The following is a 25,722-nucleotide window of genomic DNA, read 5'->3' as shown; positions in this document are numbered from 1 at the left end:
GACTCCTCCCAGGCATCTCCCACAGTCTTCTGTCTTCTGCTTTACCTACCTAAGGGGTCAGGTAGAAGCCCCAGACTCCTCCAAGGAAGCTACCGTTGAGGTTTTTTTCTTTTTTGGAGGAACCTCTGCCCTCCTGGATTCCCTGTGATTCCTTCCAGACGTCTCCTAGCGTCTTTCGGCCTTTTCTTATAAGGACCGGAGATCCCAGGTAGCAGCCCCAGACTTGTCTAATGAGACTACCCTAGATGATTCTTCTCTTTTGCAGGAAGCTCTCTTCTCTGGGATCAACCCAAGAGTCCTCCCAGGCGTCATCCCAGAATGTTTTGACCTCTGCGTTCAGGACCGGAGATCCCATCTACCTGCCCCAGACTCCTCCAAGTAAGTAGCTCGACACATTTTTGTTCTCCTGTAGAGAAATCTCTCAACTCCGACAGCCACCTGAGACTCCTCCCAGGCATCTCCCACAGTCTTCTGTCCTCTGCTTTACCTACCTAAGGGGTCAGGTAGAAGCCCCAGACTCCTCTTAGGAAGCTACCGTTGAGGTTTTTTCTGTTTTGGCGGAGCCTGTGCCCTCTGGGATCCCCTGTGATTCCTTCCAGACGTCTCCTAGAGTCTTTTGGGCTTTTCTTATAAGGACCGGAGATCGCAGGTAGCAGCCCCAGACTTGTCTAATGAGGCTACCCTAGATGATTCTTCTGTTTTGCAGGAAGCTCTCTTCTCCAGGATTGACCCAAGACTCCTCCAAGGCGTCATCCCAGAACGTTTTGACCTCTGCATTCGGGACCGGAGATCCCAGCTACCTGCCCCAGACTCCTCCAAGTAAGTAGCTCGAGACATTTTTGTTCTCCTGTAGAGAAATCTCTCAACTCCGACAGCCACCTGAGACTCCTCCCAGGCATCTCCCACAGTCTTCTGTCCTCTGCTTTACCTACCTAAGGGGTCAGGTAGAAGCCCTAGACTCCTCCAAGGAAGCTACCGTTGACGTTTTTTTCTTTTTTGGAGGAACCTCTGCCCTCCGGGATCCCCTGTGATTCCTTCCAGACGTCTCCTAGAGTCTTTTGGGCATTTCTTATAAGGACCCGAGATCGCAGGTAGCAGCCCCAGACTTGTCTAATGAGGCTACCCTAGATGATTCTTCTCTTTTGCAGGAAGCTCTCTTCTCCGGGATCGACCCAAGACTCCTCCCAGGCGTCATCCCAGAACATTTTTACCTCTGCGTTCGGGACCGGAGATCCCAGCTACCTGCCCCAGACTCCTCCAGGTAAGTAGCTCGAGACATTTTTGTTCTCCTGTAGAGAAATCTCTCAACTCCGACAGCCACCTGAGACTCCTCCCAGGCATCTCCCACAGTCTTCTGTCCTCTGCTTTACCTACCTAAGGGGTCAGGTAGAAGCCCCAGACTCCTCCAAGGAAGCTACCGTTGAGGTTTTTTTCTTTTTTTCGAGGAGCCTCTGACCTCCGGGATTCCCTGTGATTCCTTCCAGACGTCTCCTAGCGTCTTTTGGCCTTTTCTTATAAGGAACGGAGATCCCAGGTAGCAGCCCCAGACTTGTCTAATGAGGCTACCCTAGATGATTCTTCTCTTTTGCAGGAAGCTCTCTTCTCTGGGATCGACCCAAGACTCCTCCCAGGCGTCATCCCAGAACGTTTTGACATCTGCGTTCGGGACCGGAGATCCCATCTACCTGCCCCAGACTCCTCCAAGTAAGTAGCTCGAGACATTTTTGTTCTCCTGTAGAGAAATCCCTCAACTCCGACAGGCACCTGAGACTCCTCCCAGGCATCTCCCACAGTCTTCTGTCCTCTGCTTTACCTACCTAAGGGGTCAGGTAGAAACCCCAGACTCCTCCAAGGAAGCTACCGTTGAGGCTTTTTTCTTTTTTGGAGGAAACACTGCCCTCCGGGATCCCCTTTGATTCCTTCCAGACGTCTCCTAGAGTCTTTTGGCCTTTTCTTATAAGGACCCGAGATCGCAGGTAGCAGCCCCAGACTTGTTTAATGAGGCTACCCTAGATGATTCTTCTCTTTTGCAGGAAGCTCTCTTCTCCGGAATCAACCCAAGACTCCTCCCAGGCGTCATCCCAGAACATTTTGACCTCTGCGTTCGGGACCGGAGATCCCAGCTACCTGCCCCAGACTCCTCCAAGTAAGTAGCTCGAGACATTTTTGTTCTCCTGTAGAGAAATCTCTCAACTCCGACAGCCACCTGAGACTCCTCCCAGGCATCTCCCACAGTCTTCTGTCCTCTGCTTTACCTACCTAAGGGGTCAGGTAGAAGCCCCAGACTCCTCCAAGGAAGCTACCGTTGAGGTTTTTTCTTTTTTGGAGGAGCCTGTGCCCTCCGGGATCCCCTGTGATTCCTTCCAGACGTCTCCTAGAGTCTTTTGGCCTTTTCTTATAAGGACCGGAGATCCCAGGTAGCAGCCCCAGACTTGTCTAATGAGGCTACCCTAGATGATTCTTTTCTTTTGCAGGAAGTTCTCTTCTCCGGGGTCGACCCAAGACTCCTCCCAGGCGTCATCCCAGAATGTTTTGACCTCTGCGTTCGGGACCGGAGATCCCATCTACCTGCCCCAGACTCCTCCAAGTAAGTAGCTCGAGACACTTTTGTTCTCCTATAGAGAAATCTCTCAACTCCGTCAGACACCTGAGACTCCTCCCAGGCATCTCCCACAGTCTTCTGTCCTCTGCTTTACCTACCTAAGGGGTCAGGTAGAAGCCCCAGACTCCTCTTAGGAAGCTACTGTTGAGGCTTTTTTCTGTTTTGGAGGAGCCTGTGCCCTCTGGGATCCCCTGTGATTCCTTCCAGACGTCTCCTAGAGTCTTTTGGCCTTTTCTTATAAGGACCGGAGATCTCAGGTAGCAGCCCCAGACTTGTCTAATGAGGCTACCCTAGATGATTCTTCTCTTTTGCAGGAAGCTCTCTTCTCCGGGATCGACCCAAGACTCCTCCCAGGCGTCATCCCAGAACGTTTTGACCTCTGCGTTCGAGACCGGAGATCCCAGCTACCTGCCCCAGACTCCTCCAAGTAAGTAGCTCGAGACATTTTTGTTCTCCTGTAGAGAAATCTCTCAACTCCGACAGCCACCTGAGACTCCTCCCAGGCATCTCCCACAGTCTTCTGTCTTCTGCTTTACCTACCTAAGGGGTCAGGTAGAAGCCCCAGACTCCTCCAAGGAAGCTACCGTTGAGGTTTTTTTCTTTTTTGGAGGAACCTCTGCCCTCCTGGATTCCCTGTGATTCCTTCCAGACGTCTCCTAGCGTCTTTTGGCCTTTTCTTATAAGGACCGGAGATCCCAGGTAGCAGCCCCAGACTTGTCTAATGAGGCTACCCTAGATGATTCTTCTCTTTTGCAGGAAGCTCTCTTCTCTGGGATCAACCCAAGAGTCCTCCCAGGCGTCATCCCATAATGTTTTGACCTCTGCGTTCAGGACCGGAGATCCCAGCTACCTGCCCCAGACTCCTCCAAGTAAGTAGCTCGACACATTTTTGTTCTCCTGTAGAGAAATCCCTCAACTCCGACAGGCACCTGAGACTCCTCCCAGGCATCTCCCACAGTCTTCTGTCCTCTGCTTTACCTACCTAAGGGGTCAGGTAGAAACCCCAGACTCCTCCAAGGAAGCTACCGTTGAGGCTTTTTTCTTTTTTGGAGGAAACACTGCCCTCCGGGATCCCCTTTGATTCCTTCCAGACGTCTCCTAGAGTCTTTTGGCCTTTTCTTATAAGGACCCGAGATCGCAGGTAGCAGCCCCAGACTTGTTTAATGAGGCTACCCTAGATGATTCTTCTCTTTTGCAGGAAGCTCTCTTCTCCGGAATCAACCCAAGACTCCTCCCAGGTGTCATCCCAGAACGTTTTGACCTCTGCGTTCGGGACCGGAGATCCCAGCTACCTGCCCCAGACTCCTCCAAGTAAGTAGCTCGAGACATTTTTGTTCTCCTGTAGAGAAATCTCTCAACTCCGACAGCCACCTGAGACTCCTCCCAGGCATCTCCCACAGTCTTCTGTCCTCTGCTTTACCTACCTAAGGGGTCAGGTAGAAGCCCCAGACTCCTCTTAGGAAGCTACCATTGAGGTTTTTTCTTTTTTGGAGGAGCCTGTGCCCTCCGGGATCCCCTGTGATTCCTTCCAGACGTCTCCTAGAGTCTTTTGGCCTTTTCTTATAAGGACCCGAGATCGCAGGTAGCAGCCCCAGATTTGTCTAATGAGGCTACCCTAGATGATTCTTCTCTTTTGCAGGAAGCTCTCTTCTCCGGGATCGACCCAAGACTCCTCCCAGGCGTCATCCCAGAACGTTTTGACCTCTGCGTTCGAGACCGGAGATCCCAGCTACCTGCCCCAGACTCCTCCAAGTAAGTAGCTCGAGACATTTTTGTTCTCCTGTAGAGAAATCTCTCAACTCCGACAGCCACCTGAGACTCCTCCCAGGCATCTCCCACAGTCTTCTGTCTTCTGCTTTACCTACCTAAGGGGTCAGGTAGAAGCCCCAGACTCCTCCAAGGAAGCTACCGTTGAGGTTTTTTTCTTTTTTGGAGGAACCTCTGCCCTCCTGGATTCCCTGTGATTCCTTCCAGACGTCTCCTAGCGTCTTTCGGCCTTTTCTTATAAGGACCGGAGATCCCAGGTAGCAGCCCCAGACTTGTCTAATGAGACTACCCTAGATGATTCTTCTCTTTTGCAGGAAGCTCTCTTCTCTGGGATCAACCCAAGAGTCCTCCCAGGCGTCATCCCAGAATGTTTTGACCTCTGCGTTCAGGACCGGAGATCCCATCTACCTGCCCCAGACTCCTCCAAGTAAGTAGCTCGACACATTTTTGTTCTCCTGTAGAGAAATCTCTCAACTCCGACAGCCACCTGAGACTCCTCCCAGGCATCTCCCACAGTCTTCTGTCCTCTGCTTTACCTACCTAAGGGGTCAGGTAGAAGCCCCAGACTCCTCTTAGGAAGCTACCGTTGAGGTTTTTTCTGTTTTGGCGGAGCCTGTGCCCTCTGGGATCCCCTGTGATTCCTTCCAGACGTCTCCTAGAGTCTTTTGGGCTTTTCTTATAAGGACCGGAGATCGCAGGTAGCAGCCCCAGACTTGTCTAATGAGGCTACCCTAGATGATTCTTCTGTTTTGCAGGAAGCTCTCTTCTCCAGGATTGACCCAAGACTCCTCCAAGGCGTCATCCCAGAACGTTTTGACCTCTGCATTCGGGACCGGAGATCCCAGCTACCTGCCCCAGACTCCTCCAAGTAAGTAGCTCGAGACATTTTTGTTCTCCTGTAGAGAAATCTCTCAACTCCGACAGCCACCTGAGACTCCTCCCAGGCATCTCCCACAGTCTTCTGTCCTCTGCTTTACCTACCTAAGGGGTCAGGTAGAAGCCCTAGACTCCTCCAAGGAAGCTACCGTTGACGTTTTTTTCTTTTTTGGAGGAACCTCTGCCCTCCGGGATCCCCTGTGATTCCTTCCAGACGTCTCCTAGAGTCTTTTGGGCATTTCTTATAAGGACCCGAGATCGCAGGTAGCAGCCCCAGACTTGTCTAATGAGGCTACCCTAGATGATTCTTCTCTTTTGCAGGAAGCTCTCTTCTCCGGGATCGACCCAAGACTCCTCCCAGGCGTCATCCCAGAACATTTTTACCTCTGCGTTCGGGACCGGAGATCCCAGCTACCTGCCCCAGACTCCTCCAGGTAAGTAGCTCGAGACATTTTTGTTCTCCTGTAGAGAAATCTCTCAACTCCGACAGCCACCTGAGACTCCTCCCAGGCATCTCCCACAGTCTTCTGTCCTCTGCTTTACCTACCTAAGGGGTCAGGTAGAAGCCCCAGACTCCTCCAAGGAAGCTACCGTTGAGGTTTTTTTCTTTTTTTCGAGGAGCCTCTGACCTCCGGGATTCCCTGTGATTCCTTCCAGACGTCTCCTAGCGTCTTTTGGCCTTTTCTTATAAGGACCGGAGATCCCAGGTAGCAGCCCCAGACTTGTCTAATGAGGCTACCCTAGATGATTCTTTTCTTTTGCAGGAAGTTCTCTTCTCTGGGATCGACCCAAGAGTCCTCCCAGGCGTCATCCCAGAATGTTTTGACCTCTGCGTTCAGGACCGGAGATCCCAGCTACCTGCCCCAGACTCCTCCAAGTAAGTAGCTCGAGACATTTTTGTTCTCCTGTAGAGAAATCTCTCAACTCCGACAGCCAGCTGAGACTCCTCCCAGGCATCTCCCACAGTCTTCTGTCCTCTGCTTTACCTACCTAAGGGCTCAGGTAGAAGCCCCAGACTCCTCCAAGGAAGCTACCATTGAGGTTTTTTTCTTTTTTGGAGGAACCTCTGCCCTCCGGGATTCCCTGTGATTCCTTCCAGACGTCTCCTAGAGTCTTTTGGCCTTTTCTTATAAGGACCGGAGATCCCAGGTAGCAGCCCCAGACTTGTCTAATGAGGCTACCCTAGATGATTCTTCTCTTTTGCAGGAAGCTCTCTTCTCCGGGATCGACCCAAGACTCCTCCCAGGCGTCATCCTAGAACATTTTTACCTCTGCGTTCGGGACCGGAGATCCCAGCTACCTGCCCCAGACTCCTCCAAGTAAGTAGCTCGACACATTTTTGTTCTCCTGTAGAGAAATCTCTCAACTCCGACAGGCACCTGAGACTCCTCCCAGGCATCTCCCACAGTCTTCTGTCCTCTGCTTTACCTACCTAAGGGGTCAGGTAGAAGCCCCAGACTCCTCCAAGGAAGCTACCGTTGAGGTTTTTTTCTTTTTTGGAGGAACCTCTGCCCTCCGGGATCCCCTGTGATTCCTTCCAGACGTCTCCTAGATTCTTTTGGCCTTTTCTTATAAGGACCCGAGATCGCAGGTAGCAGCCCCAGACTTGTCTAATGAGGCTACCCTAGATGATTCTTCTCTTTTGCAGGAAGCTCTCTTCTCCGGGATCGACCCAAGACTCCTCCCAGGCGTCATCCCAGAACATTTTTACCTCTGCGTTCGGGACCGGAGATCCCAGCTACCTGCCCCAGACTCCTCCAGGTAAGTAGCTCGAGACATTTTTGTTCTCCTGTAGAGAAATCTCTCAACTCCGACAGCCACCTGAGACTCCTCCCAGGCATCTCCCACAGTCTTCTGTCCTCTGCTTTACCTACCTAAGGGCTCAGGTAGAAGCCCCAGACTCCTCCAAGGAAGCTACCGTTGAGGCTTTTTTCTTTTTTTCGAGGAGCCTCTGACCTCCGGGATTCCCTGTGATTCCTTCCAGACGTCTCCTAGCGTCTTTTGGCCTTTTCTTATAAGGACCGGAGATCCCAGGTAGCAGCCCCAGACTTGTCTAATGAGGCTACCCTAGATGATTCTTCTCTTTTGCAGGAAGCTCTCTTCTCCGGGATCGACCCAAGACTCCTCCCAGGCGTCATCCCAGAACGTTTTGACCTCTGCGTTTGGGACCGGAGATCCCAGCTACCTGCCCCAGACTCCTCCAAGTAAGTAGCTAAGAGACATTTTTGTTCTCCTGTAGAGAAATCTCTCAACTCCGACAGCCACCTGAGACTCCTCCCAGGCATCTCCCACAGTCTTCTGTCCTCTGCTTTACCAACCTAAGGGGTCAGGTAGAAGCCCTAGACTCCTCCAAGGAAGCTACCGTTGAGGTTTTTTTCTTTTTTTCGAGGAGCCTCTGACCTCCGGGATTCCCTGTGATTCCTTCCAGACGTCTCCTAGCGTCTTTTGGCCTTTTCTTATAAGGACCGGAGATCCCAGGTAGCAGCCCCAGACTTGTCTAATGAGGCTACCCTAGATGATTCTTTTCTTTTGCAGGAAGTTCTCTTCTCCGGGATCGACCCAAGACTCCTCCCAGGCGTCATCCCAGAATGTTTTGACCTCTGCGTTCAGGACCGGAGATCCCAGCTACCTGCCCCAGACTCCTCCAAGTAAGTAGCTCGAGACATTTTTGTTCTCCTGTAGAGAAATCTCTCAACTCCGACAGGCACCTGAGACTCCTCCCAGGCATCTCCCACAGTCTTCTGTCCTCTGCTTTACCTACCTAAGGGGTCAGGTAGAAGCCCCAGACTCCTCCAAGGAAGCTACCGTTGAGGTTTTTTTCTTTTTTGGAGGAAACACTGCCCTCAGGGATCCCCTTTGATTCCTTCCAGACGTCTCCTAGAGTCTTTTGGGCTTTTCTTATGAGGACCGGAGATCCCAGGTAGCAGCCCCAGACTTGTCTAACGAGGCTACCCTAGATCATTCTTCTCTTTTGCAGGAAGCTCTCCTCCAGGATCGACCTGAGAGTCCTCCCAGGCATCTCCCAGAATCTTTTCGCGTCTGCTTTTCAGACCTTAGATCCTAAGAAAAGATACCTATGAAGAGGCCAAAAGGCTCTGGAGATGCCTGGGAGGAGACACAGGTGGATCCCAAAGGGGCGAGCTTGCTCCAAAAGAGAAAAATCTCAAGGGTAGTTTCCTTTTAGGAGTCTGGGGCTGCTACCTGAGATCTTGCACGAGCAGCAGGCAGTAACCTAGCCAAAACGGAGCGGAGGAGGCCTGACAAGTGGTCCTGCTCAGTGCTGCAGAGGAAGGCAAAAACTCCTGGGGCCCAGTGCCAATCTGCGCCAGGGTAAAATTCCTTCTTGACCCCAGAGCTGGCAATCGGCTATTCCCTGAGCACGTGTGAGCAAGACCTGCCTCCTGGTCCCGCAGGCCGGTCAGGCCCCCCAGAGGATGCCCAAGCCCTGTTCTCCCTGAACCTGGAGCCATCTTGGGGCTTCCAAGAGTGGCCAAGTGCCCCCGGCCTGATTGACCTTGGGGGCAAGAATCCTTCCCGCGCCTTTGGGCCACCAGCGGGTGCTCCAAAGCACTGGGAGCCCTGGCAACATCTCTGCATCCCACTTCTTACGGCTGCTGCCACTGGTTCCGCAGGGAGTGAGGACGGCGAGCTCTGCAGTGCTCCTCAAGAAGACATTCCCTTGGTCTTGCCACAGCTCTCCATGCAAACAAGCCTGATGGCCTCGGGCACCTCCAGGGCTTGGTGGTTCTTCATGTCTCTAGCAGCCTGGTCCAGCCTCTGGTCTTCCTCCCTCAGCACTGGGCAAGGAATTCCAGCGGCTCCTCACGGACTTCCTCTGGGATGTGTCTGGGCCGCCTGCCAGGCAGACTGGCAGTGGGACAGGGGAGGCTGCCCCTTTTATAGTGCCCCGGGGCATTGTGACTGCTGCGTTGCCGGGTGGTGGCATTGTGACATGGGGTGGGGGGTGAGGGGGCCCCCTGTGCGCAGCGCTGCCTGCCGCCCCTCGGCCCAGCATCCTTGGGAGGAAGGCCTTTGGGGTGCCAGCCCCGCGGGCTGTGTGGCGTTACTGAGTCCAGAAGTTTGGCAGAAAATAAACTGCCTTGCATTCCAGCTTATCCTCAGATGTCAGAGGGGCTGGGGACGGCTAGGTTTAATTTCTTTCTGAGCGATGTCCAATTCGACGCTCTAAGGGCGGTCGCGTTCAATATGCTGAGCTATCACAATGAGGGATGCCCTTAATAGCGCACTGTACTCTCGGCTTAGCTGTCTTCAATGCACGAGAATGACCAGACTTAGGGAGTTTGGTTGCACGAACGAACTATCACGACTAGATTAATGAGCAGCGCACTTTATTAAAGCAACGGTACAGGTGCTTTTGGATTGCCTGTGATAAATAGACTGTCTGCAAAGCACGTGCAGGTGGCATTACAGTCGCTTATAAGCGCATGAAATGATGAAAGAAAAGAGCTCTGAAGAATTCTAAGTTAGAATTATAATTCTAATTAGAATTCTAATTCTAATTCATTTCTGTTGTAGGTACCCGTTGCTTTGGCTCCAACCACCCCTGAGAGCGCGGCAGAGCCCCTGGTGCGCCCAGAAGAGCTGGCAAACCTGTCAGAGGAAAGATGGTAAAACGAGCTCGCTTTGGTTAAAATCAGAACCGACTCCAGTGGGTCGTGCCTTTCCCTACCTCATACCGCTGTGGGATGAAAAGGTTTGCAGGCTCTCCCCAGGACAAGGAGAAAAAGAAAAAACGAAAGAGAAAACAGGTCTGGGGAGAGAAGAGTGACAGACACGCAGAAAAGAGGAGGAGGAAGAGAGAAAACGTTTTTGGGGACGGACCGGTGAAAAGATGCAGGAAGGTCCAGCAGTTCAGGAAGCCCAGGTGTGTACCAGGCTCTGCTGCCCATCTTTCCCAACTCTCAGCGCTGCTGCAAGTCAGTCCGACCTGCTGGCAAGGGACGGTGCTGCGCGGGGCTTGGAAATAACTCCATGGCCGCTCCCCAGGGGCTCCCCATCGAGCCCTGCTGCGTGGCACAGGGGCCCTGTGCATCTGTGCATGCATGCAGGTCTCTAAGGGCATTTCCCGTGGGCATAAGGCGCCAGAGCTGTGCCCTGGTTGATGCCAGCCATAGCTCTCTCTTCTGGGCTATGAACAATTCCTCGTCAACGGTGTTCCCTAAAGAAAGGGGAAGCGAGTCATGCCTATTCCTGCCTTCATGGGTTTATCAGTGCTCTCTGACTCTGTCGTTGTAGGTGCCGTTTCCCTGTTACTGGCTGAAGCCCTGTGACTCCCAGGCCCGCCCCCCGCCGCAGTTGATGTTTGCAATAAAAGGATCTTTTCTCTCTTCTGAGTGTGTCTGCCATACGATATTCTGGAGTAGGTAGATGGGTTTTTGTGATGAGTCCTCGGGGAGGAGTCTGGGATCTTGCCTTGTCCCAGCATCCTTTCCCGCAGGCATCAGGGCTGAGTTCAGGTGCTTTAGGAGTGAAACCAAAGCACGGACTCACACAGGAGGGTGGAGGTTGGAAGGGACCTGTAGAGTTCCTCTGGTCCAACCTGCCTGCTCAAGCAGGCTCACCTAGAGCAGGTTGCCCGGGACAATGTGCCCTTGGGTTTTGAACATCGCCAAGGACGGAGACTCTGCAAACTCCCTGGGCAACCTGTGCCAGTGTTTGACCACGTTGACAGGAAAAAGTTGTTTTCTCATGTGCAGCTGGAGCATATCATGTGTTTTAATTTGTGCCTGTTGCCGCTGGTGCTCTCACTGGGCACTCTTGAGAAGAGCCTGGCTCCCTCATCTTCATTCCCTCCCAGCAGGGATAGATAGATGATAGATTGATAGATAGATAGATAGATAAGAAACCCCCCGGCTTTCTCTTCTCCCCACGGCAGTGTGCCAGCTTAAAAGCACCAGGGCAAAGTTGGCTTCCTTGAGGCTCCTTGTTTTGCAGGTGACTTGGAGACGTGGAGGTGCGTGAGGTTCCCCTGCCAAGAGAGGCAGAGGGCTGGAGGGCACAGCTGGACTCCTGCTCCTGCAACAGCAGGGACTCGCTGGCCAGAAATGGCCCCGAGGACCCCGGCAAGGGGCTGTGCTCAGTGCTGCAGAGGAAGGGGAAACTCCCCCCGGGAGCTGTGCCAATCTGCCCGGGGGAAAAAAACTCCTTCCTGAGCCCAGCCCTGGTGCCCCGAGCAGGGTCCGGGGAGCTCCTGCGGGGGAGCGCGTTTGGGGTCGGCAGCCAGGGACCTTTTCCAGCCTGTTTGGTGCAAAGGCACGGGTGGGCATGGGGCATCAGTCCCGGGAGAGCCGTGGCTGACTCCTCTTTCCCGGGAAGGGCAGGTCGCTCTCGCCGTGTCTCTGTCCTGCGCCCACCCAGGTTTCTTTGTCCTGCCAGCTGCTGCCCAGCGAGGAGGATTCGGCTGAGCTCAGCAGGGATGTCCCGGGACCCGCTGAAGGAGAGCTCCTGCTTGGTCAGCATCCTGACCGCTAGCCCCGCTCTCGGGACGGCATGTCCCGTCCCACGCGTGAAGCGGTGCCTGGGCTTGCCCTGGGAGCGGCACGACTCGGGAGCGTTCTCCGGCTGCTGCGGCTCCCGTCCGTGCGATGGACGGAGGCGGCGGTTTCCCTGGCGGCTCTCCGCTGGTCTCGGCCCGCGACCCCTCGGGCTCCCTTTGGGCAGCCCTGCCCCGCACCCTGGGGATGGAAAGCGGCGCGATCCTGCTGCAGCTGCAGCTGCTGCGGGGACAAAGCCACGGGGGAGTGAGCGAGCGAGCAGCCTCGTGGTGCTTGGTCGCCAGCTGGGCTGAAACCACCACAGTCCTTTTTTGCTGACATCATCGCAACTGGGGAGAGAAAGGGCTGAGCTACCAGGGCCACTGCCAGCAGACTGTCATTAGGCACCAGAGTCAACGTTGACTCGAGAGGCCTGGGCAGAGCCCAGACCCCCCTGAAAGCAGCTGCAAGACCTGCCACGAGGTACAGGCCAACTCCTCTGATGCTTCGGGCTCACGCTGGAACCCCAAGCGCTCCAAGCCCCAAAATGCAGCTGCCTCTGCAGCGCAGCAGCAGCAGCAGCAGGAGCCAGTGCCGAGCAGCGTGGGGAGATGGAGCAGAGAGGGGGGTCGCCCGGGCCGGGCTCGGCTCCGTTCGGCTCATCTCGTTTCTGTTCGGCTCCCTTCGGCTGAGCTCGACTCCCTTCGGCTGGGCTCGGCTCATCTCTTCGTCTGGGCTCGGCTCCTCTCGGCTGGGTTCGTCTCCTCTCGTTTGCGCTCGGCTGCCCTCGGTTCCGCTCCGGCCGCAGCCCCGGCCCGGCCCCGCCTGAGGCAAGGGCGGGCGGCGGGCGCGGCGGGGCCGGTGGCCGTGGCGGGGGCTCCTCCCCGTCCGTGGAGCGGTGGGCTGCCCGGCGGTCGCCAGCGCCGGGGCTGCCCGGGGGCCTCGCAGGCCGGCAGCGGGGCTGAGGCGGCGGCGGCGGCGGTGGCGGCATCTCCCCTCGCGGCAGGCCGGGGCGCCGGGTCCCGGCCTTCCCCCCGCAGGCCCGGCCAGCCCCGGCCCCTCCCTGCCGCCCCCGGGGCTGCGGGGGCAGCAGGGGACTGCCTGCCGCTGGTGGCTGTCCGGCGGAGGCCGGCGGGCACCGCGGAGACGTGCGGCTGTGTGTGGAGAGAAAGGAGTTTCTGCCGGCTGTCCCCGCAGGGAAGGGACCCGCAGCCGCCGGGGGTCTCCCTCCCTCCCTCCCTCCCTCCCAGCCTGGCGTGGGTGGCGGGCTGCGACACAGTCCTGCCCGGGCGTTCTTGGCAGCCCCCGGGGCAAGAGGCCCTGGAGGGAGCTTCAGGGAGGTCGGCAGTGGCGTTTCCAGAGCAGTCGCGTCCCGTTGGCTCTGCTGCTTCCTTCCCTCGGCTGGGAGAACGGAGGACGTCCTCGACAGCAGGTACCTACCTGTCGGTTGCCTGAAACCAGGAGGTTCCTAGGTTCCTAGGAGACCCTCAGTTCGGACGGGACTGGGGGGGCTGCTCTTTTCCTGCCCTCTTTCACTGACCGTGAAAGCGGTCGCTTCCGAGGGGCTACTGCGCTTGCACGGGAGTGTAATGGGAGTAATGGGAGCTGTAAAAAGCGCTCCTGTTCCAGTGCCGTGCGTGGGTTTCGTGCTTCAGTGGGAAAAGAGGCTGGTTTTACTGACGGTGTTTTGAAATGTTGTTTAAAGCGTTCAGCTGAGAAGCTCTCGAGCCTCTGTAGTGGTTTAACCCCAGCCGGCAGCTAAGCCCTGCACGGCCGCTCGCTCGCTGCCCCGCAGTGGGAGGAGGGAGAGGATCGGAAGGGTGAATCAACTCGCGTGTTGGGATAAAGATGGTTTAACAAGTAAAAGCTGTGCACGCGAGCAAAGCCAAGTCAGGAATTCAGTCACTGCTTCCCATTGTCTGGCAGGTGTTTAGTTTGCAGGAAAGCAGGGTTCCATCACGCCTAACAGTTACTTGGGCATGTCCCCCCTTCCTCCTTCTTCCCCCAGTTATATTGCTGAGCGTGACATCCTGTGGTCTGGAATATCCCTTGGGTCAGTTGGGGTCAGCTGTCCCAGTTTTGTGCCCCCCCCAGCTTCTTGTGCACCCGCAGCCGACTCCCTGGTGGGGTGGGGTGAGGGGCAGAAAAGGCCTTGATGCTGTGTAAGCACTGCTTTCAGCACAAATCCAAAACGTAGCCCCGTGCAAGCTACTGTGGGGAAAATTAACTCTCTGCCAGTCAAAACCAGCACAGCCGTGGAGCTCTGTACGCAAAGTATGTCCTTCTTTCTTGGGCTGTCTGCTGGTAGCAATGTGCCTTTTGCTGGCCTGGCAATCTGGCGCTCAAGTGTGGATGTGGAAAGAGTCTTTGGAAACTCTCAGTGGCAGCAGTTGTTTGTTGTGCTCTTGGGATTTTTTCTTTCACGAGGTTCCCCTTGCGCTGCCACTCCTCTTTCCGACGTCTTTGTGACAAACCTGTCCTGTTGTTTGGAAAGAAGAGCGTGCCTCTGCTGCAGGCAGAGGGGCTGAGCAGGCCTTTTAGGATAACTGCTGCTCTCAGTTTCTAGAAGGCACTGTAGTGTCAAGCCTGAGAAAGGAGAGTGAAGGGAGAGTGTTTTAGTCTGTGGTACTGCTGGCATGCAAGGCAGAGAAAGGAAAGCGGCCTTTGGGTGTGCAGGGGACAATGAATAGGAAGGTTGTGGGAGGTAACAGTTGTGTGGTAAGGCTGCAATGGGAAGTTTGAGTTAGCAGCCAGCAAAGTAACTAAAGCACAGGGTGCTGAGCAGCCTGGTCAGCTGGGGAAGATGTAAAACAAGTGAGGAGGATGGTCCTTTAGAAGTGAAAAAGAGACTTTCCCTGAGGGTATTGCCCTGGAGGAATCTGCTTGTGTCTGCTAGTCAGGCAGGCAGACAGAGATGATGGGCAAGTGCTTCTGTGAGTGGGCAAAACCTTGACCAGCTCAGTCGAGGAGCTCTGGAGCTTTTAGTTTGAGAGGGGACTGGGAATTGCTGGAGGCTGCGATCTGTAATAATTCCAGAAGTTTGAGGTGCTCTGAAAAAGGAGCTGGAGCTGCTTAGGTTTAAGGGTTGTATTTTTAAGCAGGTGCCTCTAGATTGGGTCCTGCTGAAGGAGTGTTCTGTAGGGCTCAAACTTGGTCTGAAACTTTATGAGTTGTTGTTGGTGTCTCAGCCTCTGATAAAAAATGAATAATGATAGTATTCATGAGTATTAATAAAAAAGCCGTGGCTCAGCATAATCTGGCTCCCTGTGTATGTTGTTGCAAGGCTGTGATCATCATCGGACAGCAGTTCAAGGTTGATGCCCTCAGAGGCTTTTGGAAAATGTTCTGAACTGTTGAGGTTAAGTCTCTTTTCAGGTGGTGGCACCCGTGCAGAAACTAGGACTGAGATCCTTTTGAGCCAGGAAAGTATCCCTGCATCAGAGGAACAGAACAGTGTCGTGGCATCCCGAAAGGGCTGTTTTCATGCCAGTGAGGTTGCAGCAGGGCTAAAATGCCATAGGCAATGACTCAAGCCTCTGCCTAGAGAGTGGTTTTATGAGTGTGAGTGAATTTGCTTTGGCAATGAGATGTGCACAGGCATTGCCAGGGCCTGGCTTTACTCTGGAAGTGACTGTTGTTAGCTGCTGCAGAATTGAAGAGACTGTGCTATGAACACCACGCCAATTAGGCTGTCTCCAGACCTGAAGCTGCATTAAATCTCGTGCCACACTAGTCTCCTTTTTCCTTTGGAGAAGTAGGCCGAGTCTTTGAAATTCTGCTGCATGACTTTATTTTGGGATGAATTGAAACGCAGTTGTTTCTTTAGCTTTGCTTATTAGCATTCTGCTGGAATAGCGTCAGATCTAGGAGGATTAACCTTCCTCCTTGTTTTGTTCTCTGTGTTGATTTTGGAGAGGAAGGTGTGTTGTCTGTCTTGTGGTGTCGTGTGGTGTTCAGAAGATGCTTGAAATGTTGCTCTTGTCTGTGACCAAGCTCTTTCCCTCAGCGTAATCCCTTTGGACAGTGCTGCCAGTAGTGTGCGTACGTTTCTGAGCAGCCTGCAGGTGTTTGATCTCCTGATGGTACAGAGAGCACTGCATTTGTTTGAGTTTGGCAGCCTGTCATCGCCCCTTGCTTTCTTCCATTCTTTCCACCCTCTTCAGCGTCCCTTCCTGAATCGTACTTTTGTGTCCCTGGTGATTCATGAAGGCTTCATGACCACAGCGTGAGTCTTGGGTGGGTGATATCTGTCCTTCTGCTGTGGCGCGCTGTGTAACTCCTTTCATTAACTTGTTCCATATTAAGCGAGGAGAGGGCCTTTCTGAAGAGGAAGGAGAGTTCTCATCTCTGACCGAGTTCTGGCTGGGGCCCCTGAATGTGGAGGATATGAGAATGGCTGCCTGCCAGACCATATACCAGAGAACACTTGCATGCCGTAATTCCTTACACTCCACCCTATTTCCTTATTTCCAAGTGACACTTGTGCGACATTTGTTTACTTCTGAATGGGTTCAGCTTTCCTTTGAGACTTTCTCTCCCTGTGCATTTTATTGTTGGCCGATACCTGGCAGTGAACAACTTTGAGAAGCTGGCTTACAAAAGATGTAGTTAATAGTTGGGAAGCTGTGGAAGCCAGGGGACATTCTTTTAATGACGCCATTACTTTGTGGCCAAGCTTGGTGACAGCTGATGAGTTCTGTTGTTGTCATCTTCTTCCTGAGACAGAAGAAAGCCCCTGCCGTTCCTGAGGAAATGAGACCAATATACTGCCTGTTTAAAAATGCTCCTGTTAGTTAAGTTGAAACAAATCTTCAGAGTACAGTAGTAGCATTGCAAATATTATTGAAGAAAATGTGCTGATCGTAACTGATACAGAAAATTATTGGTTAATTTCTTTTTCTTTTTCAATTTTGAAAATACTGAAAGGTATTCCTAGAAAAAGTTTCCCGTTTATAAAGCAGGAGTTTGTTGGGGCTGAATTACAGTTCCTTTGTAACTGAATTGGGTCAATATTCCGAAAAAGGGGAATATGTTTATTTTTGAAACAGGTCAATACTTGCATGTGTTGTGCTGGCAAGGAGGAGGCTTCTTAAATGTAGAACTTGTTAAATTTAAAAGCACACCTCCACTCTCCATAGTATAGTATTGCTTCTATGTTAATTCAGGGTTAAGATATTCGTTCACTTCAGTTTCTGTGAATCTGTTAGGGCAGCGTGCTCTAAGGTGATGGGAGGGAGCAGGGGGAAGAAGGGGAGGAGGAAAAGCAAAATATCTGCAACCTGCTCTTCCATGACTCCTGCAAACTGTAATGTTATTTTTTTTTGTTATTTTTTCCCCTACCTTCTGCGCATTATGTGCTCGAGCAGAAAGTAGATTCAAGTGAGGAACTTCCTTTTGAGGACTAAAGGATGCCTCAGTGCCTTGTTGCCATTGTAGCTGTGAGTGTAGCTGTAGTGGCAGACATGTGTTTTCTTATTTTTAATATTATTTTTAGGTTTTGACTTAAACCAACCCTTGTCGGCCTAGTTAAGCTTTTTTTATTGTCTGACCCCAGATCTCACAGGGACAAACACAGCAGCAGTATCTAAGCAAGGGATCAGGCTGCATGTGCTCAGAGGGGTGGTGGGATGTGGTTAAGCAGCCTTAACGTTGTGCATGTCTGCAACTCTTGCATCTCACGTTACGGCCCTGTTTGCCATGCCCCTCTCACCTCTGGTTTCTCGCCCCAGGTACGGTCCACAGTGAGCGACTTTGCTGTTTTCCTCACCATCGTCATCATGGTGCTCCTTGACTTTGTGGTTGGGATCCCATCGCCGAAGCTCCAGGTCCCCCATGCGTTCAAGGTAACGGGGTGTTTTGGCACGTGGGGGTGCCACAAGGTGATGCTGGGGCAGGGCAGGGCTGAGTCTGGAGGAGATGCTGGTGGTGTGACCATCTCCTCTTCCACCTCCAAGTGCCTTGCTTCCTCCTGGAAATGAGAAGATGGCCCCAAAACTAGATACCTACAGGGGAACTATCTAGAGCTGCTTGCTAGGAGGAGACTGGCACTGCTGAAGCCCATGGGAGAGGGGGACATGAAGCCAGGGCTGGGAGGTGCTCTGACACAAGGAGGGAGGGGAAAATGAAAGCCAGTGGAGTGCCTGGGCTGGGAGACGATGCTGATGTGTGGGCTTTGTTGCAGCCTACCAGAGACGACCGCGGGTGGTTCATCAACCCCATAGGACCCAACCCTTGGTGGACGGTGTTGGCTGCGCTCGTCCCAGCTCTGCTCTGCACCATCTTGATATTCATGGACCATCAGATCAGTGCCGTTATTGTGAACAGGAAGGAGCACAAGCTGAAGGTAAGGGCCTGTGAGAGATGACTCCAGCCCGTTCTGGGCTGCAGGTCTGGGGAGAAGCTCTTATTCCCGATGCTTTCTGAAGGCATTGGTTTGGGACAAGGTCAGGCTGCGTGGCAGGATGCTCTCCTGGATTAACGATGATGCAGGGAGCAAGTGACAGGGCAGTATAGATGAGCAACCTTTTGGAGGAGCAAATTAATCTTGGAGCAATAGAGAAGTGCGTTTTTGTTTTAAAATGGCAGCAGCAGCAGGTGCGGGGAATGAATTGTTTTGATGCGCTGCCAGGGATAACTCAGAGTCACACCTTCCTCGCAAGTGGTAGAATTTTCTTTGTAAGTGGAAAAAATGGTTTGGTGCTTTTGGGTTGTGGGTTGGTTTTTTTTTTGGAGAAGTATGTATCGCACAAGCTCTGCGTATCCCTTGTGTCTGAACTCCTGCCAGATTTTCATGCCAGGTGCTTGTGCAAAGCCTGCATACACCCTTGCTTGTTTCCATTTCTTGTTTTGAATTCTGAAGAAGTTGACTTGTGCTCGAGCAGGGTTTGAGTCTGACTTGCGACGTTATCCTTGCTCTTGTGCTATGGGATGCTCTGTTTCTTGTTTTCCTGCCTGCAGAAAGGATGCGGGTACCACCTGGACCTTTTTGTGGTGGCCGTGATGCTCGGGGTGTGCTCTGTGATGGGGCTGCCCTGGTTTGTGGCTGCGACCGTCCTGTCCATCACCCACGTGAATAGCCTCAAAGTAGAGTCTGACCGCTCAGCTCCAGGAGAACAACCCAAGTTTCTGGGGATACGAGAGCAGAGAGTCACTGGCTTGCTGATCTTTGTGTTCATGGGCTGCTCCGTCTTCTTCACTTCTGTGTTAAAGGTGAGAGGAAAATGCAAACCACCCAACAACCGCGAGCTTGTTGGAGGTTACAGAAAAACAGTCCCTTCTCTGCAGGCCTGAGTAGTTAGTTGTGGAGCGGAGGAGGAGGAGGTGATCCCAACCCTTGGGGCTTGACCCACGGTGGGAACCAGCCTCGGTTAGGCTTTGCAGCCCTTCAGGCCCCCGTTTGGTGTGCTCGAGATGAGCGAGCAATGCAACTGCTTGAATTTTTGGGTGTCTTTCAGGCCCGCCCATGTTTATGGGTTACAGTTGAGCATATTCAGACCAGCACATCTGCTGTCTTTCAAACAGGCAGCCCTTTAGTGGCTGCAATTTGCTCCCCAAATGCCCCGGAGCAGCCGTTCCCAGGAGCTAAACACACTGAGGTCATCCCCGTGGGCTTCCTTGCACGTTCCTCCCACAAAGTAATCTCGTCTCTAGGCTAAAAGGAGGCCTGTGGCCTTTGCCTGTTGCCCCAAGAATAGGCAGAAGTGTTTCTTCTACCGCCAGAGAATGCGGCATAGGGTAGCACGGGTGAAATTGCCTATTTTCCTCCAACCTTTCTGGAAAATAGGATTATTCTGAGGAGAGGTAACTCCCAAGTTCAGCCTAAAGCAGAGCCTTAGCTCACTCGTGCGCACAAAATGGCAAAACAATGGTTAAAATCTGACCCATCTCTAAGCCTGAATGGAAAAAGCTTCAAGCAATTTTAGGCAGTGCCTGTGGAAGAGGGTGGTAATACTGAAAATGCAATACAGAAAAAGAAACGATTGCATTCTTTCTTTTTTTTTTTCTTTCCCCCCCCAGTTTATACCAATGCCTGTGCTTTATGGCGTCTTTCTCTACATGGGTGTGTCGTCGCTCAGAGGAATTCAGGTACGGACTCTTTTACAGCGTGCAGCATGTCGGCTCCCTGGTATTTTGTCTCCGTAGCAGCAGGGAAAAAAGCAGTGGCATGGGAAAAACTTCTCGCAGAGCAAGCAATGAAACTCTTTTGTGTAAGAAAGAGATTGGTGGAGGCACAGGAGGTATAGAGGGCTGGGAGGACCAGGCAAGTTCAGCGCTCTCTGTTGCAGGGTTTAGGGCAGGTCAGTGTTTGGTTACGTGAAAAGCGGGGGAATTTGGTGCAAAGGGAAGGCAGTTTCTACCACTGGTGGAAATCCTTGCGGGGGGATTCAGTGGGCTGAGAAATGCTAATAATGGAATGGCATGAAATAGTTGCCGTTTGGTGGGCAGCTCTCAGGGGCAAGCCGGTTGCTAGATGGAGCGAAGGGAAAATGGGTGCTGCTCCCAGGAGGAACGCGGTGGGATCCAGGATTTCTGACGGCAAGCGAGATGCTGCAAAGTGCCTCCACGTCTCGAGAGGGCCAGCAACTTGCCGCAGTCCCAAGGTGGCAACCTTTCCCTTTTATTTCGCAGTTCTTTGATCGCTTGAAGCTGTTTTGGATGCCGGCGAAACACCAGCCGGATTTCATCTAACTGCGGCACGTGCCCTTGCGAAAGGTGCATTTCTTCACGGCGATCCAGCTGACCTGCCTCGTCCTGCTCTGGACCATCAAGGTGTCCCGTGCCGCCATCATCTTTCCCATGATGGTAAGAGCTGCCACCGCTCGGCAGCGGGGTGTTTGCAGCGTTGGAGTGAGAGGTGGCATCGTCTCTGAGCTCACTGCATCTTCCCTCTTATTCGTGAAGGTTTTGGCTCTCGTCTTTGTCCGGAAAGCGATGGATTTCTGCTTCTCAAAGCGAGAGCTCAGCTCTCTGGATGACCTTATGCCAGAAAGGAAGAAGAAGTTGGACGATGCCAGAAATGAAGCTGGAGAAGAAGACGAGGTAAGGCTTGCTGTGTCCTCGGGGCTGGACATCTCCGTGTGTCTGTGAGATTGCCTGTTTCTCTTACAGCTTGTCTGGAAACGTTGGGGGAAGATCAGCACTCAATCGAAATAGATCCCAATAGCCTGTAACTTTTGTAACCTTTGTTTCCTCAAGTAGCAGTGAGCTGAGCGCTTGAATACAGGTGTAATTTTTAAAACGAGTCGTTTTTCACAAAGGTCATTATCATTATGATGATTATTATTAGATGCTGCTGCTGCTGCTGCTGGCAAGACTTGCTCATAATCGTGTTTTGAACACACAATCCCCCTGCCCCGAAATCTTTGGAGTGAACGGTTTCTCCCCTGCTGCACTAATACCTATAGCTGCCAAGGGGCAGAAGGGGAGGGCAGACTGCTAAGTTTGTGCTGGGCATTCAGCTTATCTCCACTTTGATCAAAGACAGAGAACGTGATTTGTCCCTTTTTTACATCAGGAGTCCAGGAGCGTGATGGAAGCTGCTGCTGCTGCAAGTTCAGTTCAGCTGAACGTGGGGAAGACCAGTGACGTGGATATCCCAAAACAAAGCAGTGACAGGTAAAGCCCCACCAAGCGCCAGGAACCCCGGCAAGATTAGCTTGAAGGTGTTTGGCAGAGTTTTCTCCACTTGCCTCTTTGTGGGGCATCCCACAGAAACCAGCAGGCAGCTTGGTGGGAAAATCAAATTTGGGGGCAGGGCTGCAGGAGGCAATTGCAGGGCTCTGACCCCAAGCAGAGTGGCTGCAGCACTCGCGTTTGACCCCCAAACCTTGCCTCATCAGTGCCTTTACGGTAGCTGGAGATCCTCATACTTACACATGAGGAGTTGCAGGCATGATCTGTACCAGCAGTGGCTTAGGAACCCGGACCGGGGCTAAGCCCCAGCAAGAGCCTTTGCACAGAGCTGTTGCTCTGCAGCTCCCCGGCTTGCCTCCCAAAACTCCTCATCCAGCAAAACCTCCCACGCTTATGCAGAGCTTTGATTCTCAGGGCTCCGCTGTTCCTCTTGCTGATGCTAATGCCCTTGGTGGCATCAGTTCCCATAATCACGGATTGCTATGTAAAATATTTATTGCAGGACTGATCCTTCTGAGATTGTTATCCTGGATGAAATGTCACAAATGACCGTATGGAAGGCTCTCACTTTGAAGACAGAAACCCTTTGAATCCAGGGAGGAAAAAGGTAAAGGATTGCACGTGAACGTGACCGTGCTCCTCTGCAAGCGACGGCGCACGCCTACACTTTTCCCACGCTTTGGCCGGCAAGGCTGAGCAAATGGCCTGTCCCTGGGAACAGGCAGTGAGGACTGTGGCATGCAAACCAGCTCCTCTCTGCTGTGGTGGTGCCCCGAACAGGGCTGAATCAGCAGCAGCTGGCAGGTCTTCCACTGATGATGCTCTCCCTCTTTTTCTCTTCCCTTCACCTTTCCCCACTCCCGCTTTTCACGTTTAGGAATCTTGACTTTGAAGGAGAGGAGTGAGAGCGTGACTCGGGGATGTGCCAACGCAGACAGAGGGAGAAGGCGCTTTGTTTCAGTTGGAGGATTCCCATTAAAGCCATGCAGATGTTTTCAGTTATCCTTGGTGTGCTTCAGGCATTCAGTATCTCTAGACCAGCAAGCTGAGGGGAACGTCACAGTCAAGGGGAGTTTGGTGGTGTACAGTCTGTGTGCGTACGTGCGTGTGGGGGTGTGGGTTTGTAGTGGTAGAGGGACTGCTACTGCTTTATCATTCAGTGCTCTTCTTTTAATACCTAATTCCTCCTCTTTGTTTTCCTTCTCTTTTTTCCAAATGTAAACTGGGAATGTCCAAAATAATTTTCTGTTATATTTGATGCATTCTCCACTTTCTTCTTGATCACGACTGGGTTTTTAGTCTGGTTTGGAGTTCTGGCTTTAATTCACTCTTATGTCTCTTACTGGTACGAGAGGGATGCCCTCTGCAGCAGGGCAGCATAGAGAGCGTCCGAGCAGTTGGCCTAAGGTGAAAGAAAAGCATTTGCTCCCTGCGCTCCAGTTTTACCTTTCTTGGTTGGTTTGGCAAGTATCACAATAATGTGTGATGAACTGACTGTAAACCCCATTAACCGTCTTCCCGTGCCACTGGGGGGGGTTGGTAGGGAATCCGGGAGTGAAGTTGTGCCGGGAAGAAGGGAGGGGTGGAGGGAAGGTGCTCTGAGATTTGGTTGTATTTCTCATTACCCTGCTCTGGTTGATTTGTAATAAATTGAGTTAATTTTCCCCAAGCGGAGTCTCTTTTGCCTGTGACGGTAATTGGTGAGTGATCTCTCCTGTCCTTATCTCGACCCACAAGCTCTTTGTTATATTTTCTCTCCCCTGTCCAGCTGAGGAGGGGGAGTGATAGAACGGCTTTGGTGGGCACCTGGCATCCAGCCAGGGTCAACCCACCACAGGGGGAAATGATGTACTTAAGAAATGATGTACTTAAGCCACACGAAAAAGGCCACAAAGCTCTTGTGAAACAAGATCCCCTTTGTATGATCAACGCATGCCTTGCTAACAACTGTGCCCCTGAAGAAGAACTAAAAAACTGAGAAGAAGGGAACATCCTACTCCAGGAGGCACCAAAAAGTTGAATAATTGCTAATAGGCATGAAGTCAGAAGCATCTTTGAATACTGGAGGAAAGGTGAAGAAAGGTGGCAGGGGGAGATCATGACCACCAACTCAATTCCACACCAAAAAGACTTACCCCCCCACTCTCCTTGAGCATGTGCTGTAGAAGAAAAGAACACTGGACCTTTAATTCCAAGCAGGGAAACTGTAGCCCAATAGAAACTGTGCAAGATAAGCTACTCCCGGCAATAGTTTTGGGAAGAACTTTGGAAATCGAATATGTATAACTGAACTGTATAAATTGCTTGCCCCTTTAGGCATGAGGGGTGCTAGTGTTGCGGATTACCACCTAGCCCCCATCTTTGCGTAAACATGAACCGGAATAAAATACCTCTGCTCTGCTGTGTTTATATTGGCATTTTGCACGCCGGGTAAACGACCCCACTTTTGGGACAACAGTGGGGCAGGCAAAGCACCGCATCCCGCAGGCCGAGGGGCTCAGGCACCCACGCCGCTGCCGGAGGACTGCCGGCAAGAGGTTTGGCATCTGGCGAGGGGCTGCTGGGCCAGGGTGCCCAGGCACCCACCCCACTCCCCCAGCCGCAGCCACGAGTGCTCTCAGTGCTGGGGCAGAGGCCGTAGCAGCTGCCTGTGCCCAAGCCTGTCCCGAGCGGAGGGAAGACTTTGCTGGCGAGGAGCAATCCAGTGAAGGCATTGCTGAAATTGCTGGGCTTGAAGTTGCTGCCGGGCCAGGAGGGGGCCGAGGGGTCCTTGTGCAGCACGTCCTGCTCCAGGGGCAGCAGCTCTCAGGCCAGCAGCAGTCTGCTGGGGGGGACGCTCAGCAGGGACTCGGGGATGGGGACCCATGATACCGAAAAGCCGGTCGAAGAAACTCTCTAAGACTCATTTTGGAGTTTTAGAAAGTAGGCATTCCTACCCCTACTTCCCACCCCGGCTGGCCAACGCAACGCGCTGCCTACCTTCTTGAAGAACAGCAGTGGTCTGATGCTGACGAAGCCCATCTTGTTCTTCTGGACATGTTTCAGGAGGAAAGCATCCTTGGCCAGGTTCTCGTCAGAGAGGTGGAATTCCACCTGGGACACAACCCTCCTGGCCAGCGGCCGGTCAGGGACGGAGTAGCTGCAGTCCAAGAGATCACCCCCCAGAACATCGCTCACATCGCAGAAGCTCCCGGCAAAGCAGCAGGGACACGGGTGTGACTTGGTGGCCTTTGGGATGTGCAGCACTGCCCAGTCCCAGCCACAGCGGTGCAGATGGCAGAGTCTTGAGGAGCAGGGTGGCTCAGCTGCGCTCTGAAATGAAACGGAGTTTTACGCTTTTAGAAGCGCGCTTGCCTTCACGCCCCCAGCATCGGTCCCTGCCACAAGTTACGCAGCAGATGGCCTTGCACAATCTTGCAGCCAGAGGTGCCTCACGAACAGAGCGCAATCTCTTTGATTACCAGGATACAGGCCAGGAGAGATCTTTGGCCTCCGGTTCACGGCAGTTGTCCCGACTCCCCCAGGCCACACACTGTTCACACAGCGGGAGCGAGAGGCCTGTGTCCTTGGTACCCTTGGGGTGTCCTTGCTAGCGCCGAATCCTCCAAGCACGAGGAGGGGATGTACTAACCCCATCCCTGGGATCCCGTAGAGCGCAAACAGCCCCAGCACCCCGACACCGGACGTTGGGCAGAATCCAGTCCTTTTCTGGGAGCACGCGGCGGCGGGTACCGTCTCCTCCGGGGTGTCACGCACCCAGGGAAAGGGCCGCCCCCTCCCAGGGGGATCCAGAGCTGCTGCTTTTCCCAGCAGGAGACTGAAAGACCTGACAGCACTACTGGAGCGAGGGCTGGGGGAAAGCATGCCACCGAGCGACACCGCGTGACCTTCCTTCGTGCCCTCGAGGTCCTTTTTCCTATTTCTGCCTCGCTCCGGTCAACCCAGCGAACAGAAGCGTGGGCAACCATCACAAACGCATTTGCCATCTGGCGCAAGGAGGCTGCGGCTGCAGCTTGGTCCCCGCTTGGCTCAGCTGAATCAACTTGTTGTTCTTCCCCCACCGGAAAAATACTGTTGAAAGCCAAGAGCATTTGCACCCGCAGACCCCGAGAGCCGCCTGTAGGCCCCGGGGCCACCCCAGCCTCCCTTAACCCTTTCCCTCCCCAGGAGGAGCTGGGGAGGCTCTTGGGGGTGGGGCGGAACACAGGGAGCCCCCACATTCCTTCCGGGGAGACGCCAAAGAGTCCTTGGCAGCCAACAGCCAGAAGGGACCATGGCGCGGCCACCAACGCAGCTCCCACTGCCTGGGCCATGGGGCCCCCCGGCGCCCCAGCTTTTCCAGCCATTCGT

At 53.3% G+C, this 25,722-nt stretch overlaps 1 protein-coding gene and 1 long non-coding RNA gene across 3 annotated transcripts; both read left to right on the top strand.

Annotated features, from left to right (window-relative positions):
* Positions 1–268: 268 nt before the first annotated feature.
* Positions 269–10,663, top strand: LOC126037300 (uncharacterized). 2 transcript variants are annotated; one of them, XR_007505595.1, is made up of 3 exons: positions 269–378; positions 9,782–10,130; positions 10,502–10,663. It is a non-coding gene; the product is annotated as an uncharacterized LOC126037300 (long non-coding RNA). The 2 variants fall into 2 exon arrangements; XR_007505594.1 differs by lacking the exon at positions 269–378 and adding an exon at positions 4,687–4,796.
* Positions 10,664–17,457: 6,794 nt separating this feature from the next.
* Positions 17,458–23,748, top strand: LOC126037299 (electroneutral sodium bicarbonate exchanger 1-like). The gene is made up of 9 exons (XM_049797619.1): positions 17,458–17,582; positions 17,921–18,082; positions 18,697–18,948; positions 19,756–19,824; positions 20,368–20,541; positions 20,641–20,778; positions 21,254–21,354; positions 21,875–21,979; positions 22,250–23,748. The coding sequence occupies exons 1-5, from the start codon at positions 17,517–17,519 to the stop codon at positions 20,425–20,427; spliced, it is 609 nt and encodes a 202-aa protein (XP_049653576.1). The 5' UTR covers positions 17,458–17,516; the 3' UTR covers positions 20,428–20,541; positions 20,641–20,778; positions 21,254–21,354; positions 21,875–21,979; positions 22,250–23,748.
* Positions 23,749–25,722: the final 1,974 nt, after the last annotated feature.

This window comes from Accipiter gentilis, unplaced genomic scaffold, assembly GCF_929443795.1.
Source record: "Accipiter gentilis unplaced genomic scaffold, bAccGen1.1, whole genome shotgun sequence".
Lineage (NCBI taxonomy): Eukaryota > Metazoa > Chordata > Aves > Accipitriformes > Accipitridae > Astur > Astur gentilis.
This window is presented reverse-complemented; position numbering and strand designations above follow the sequence as displayed.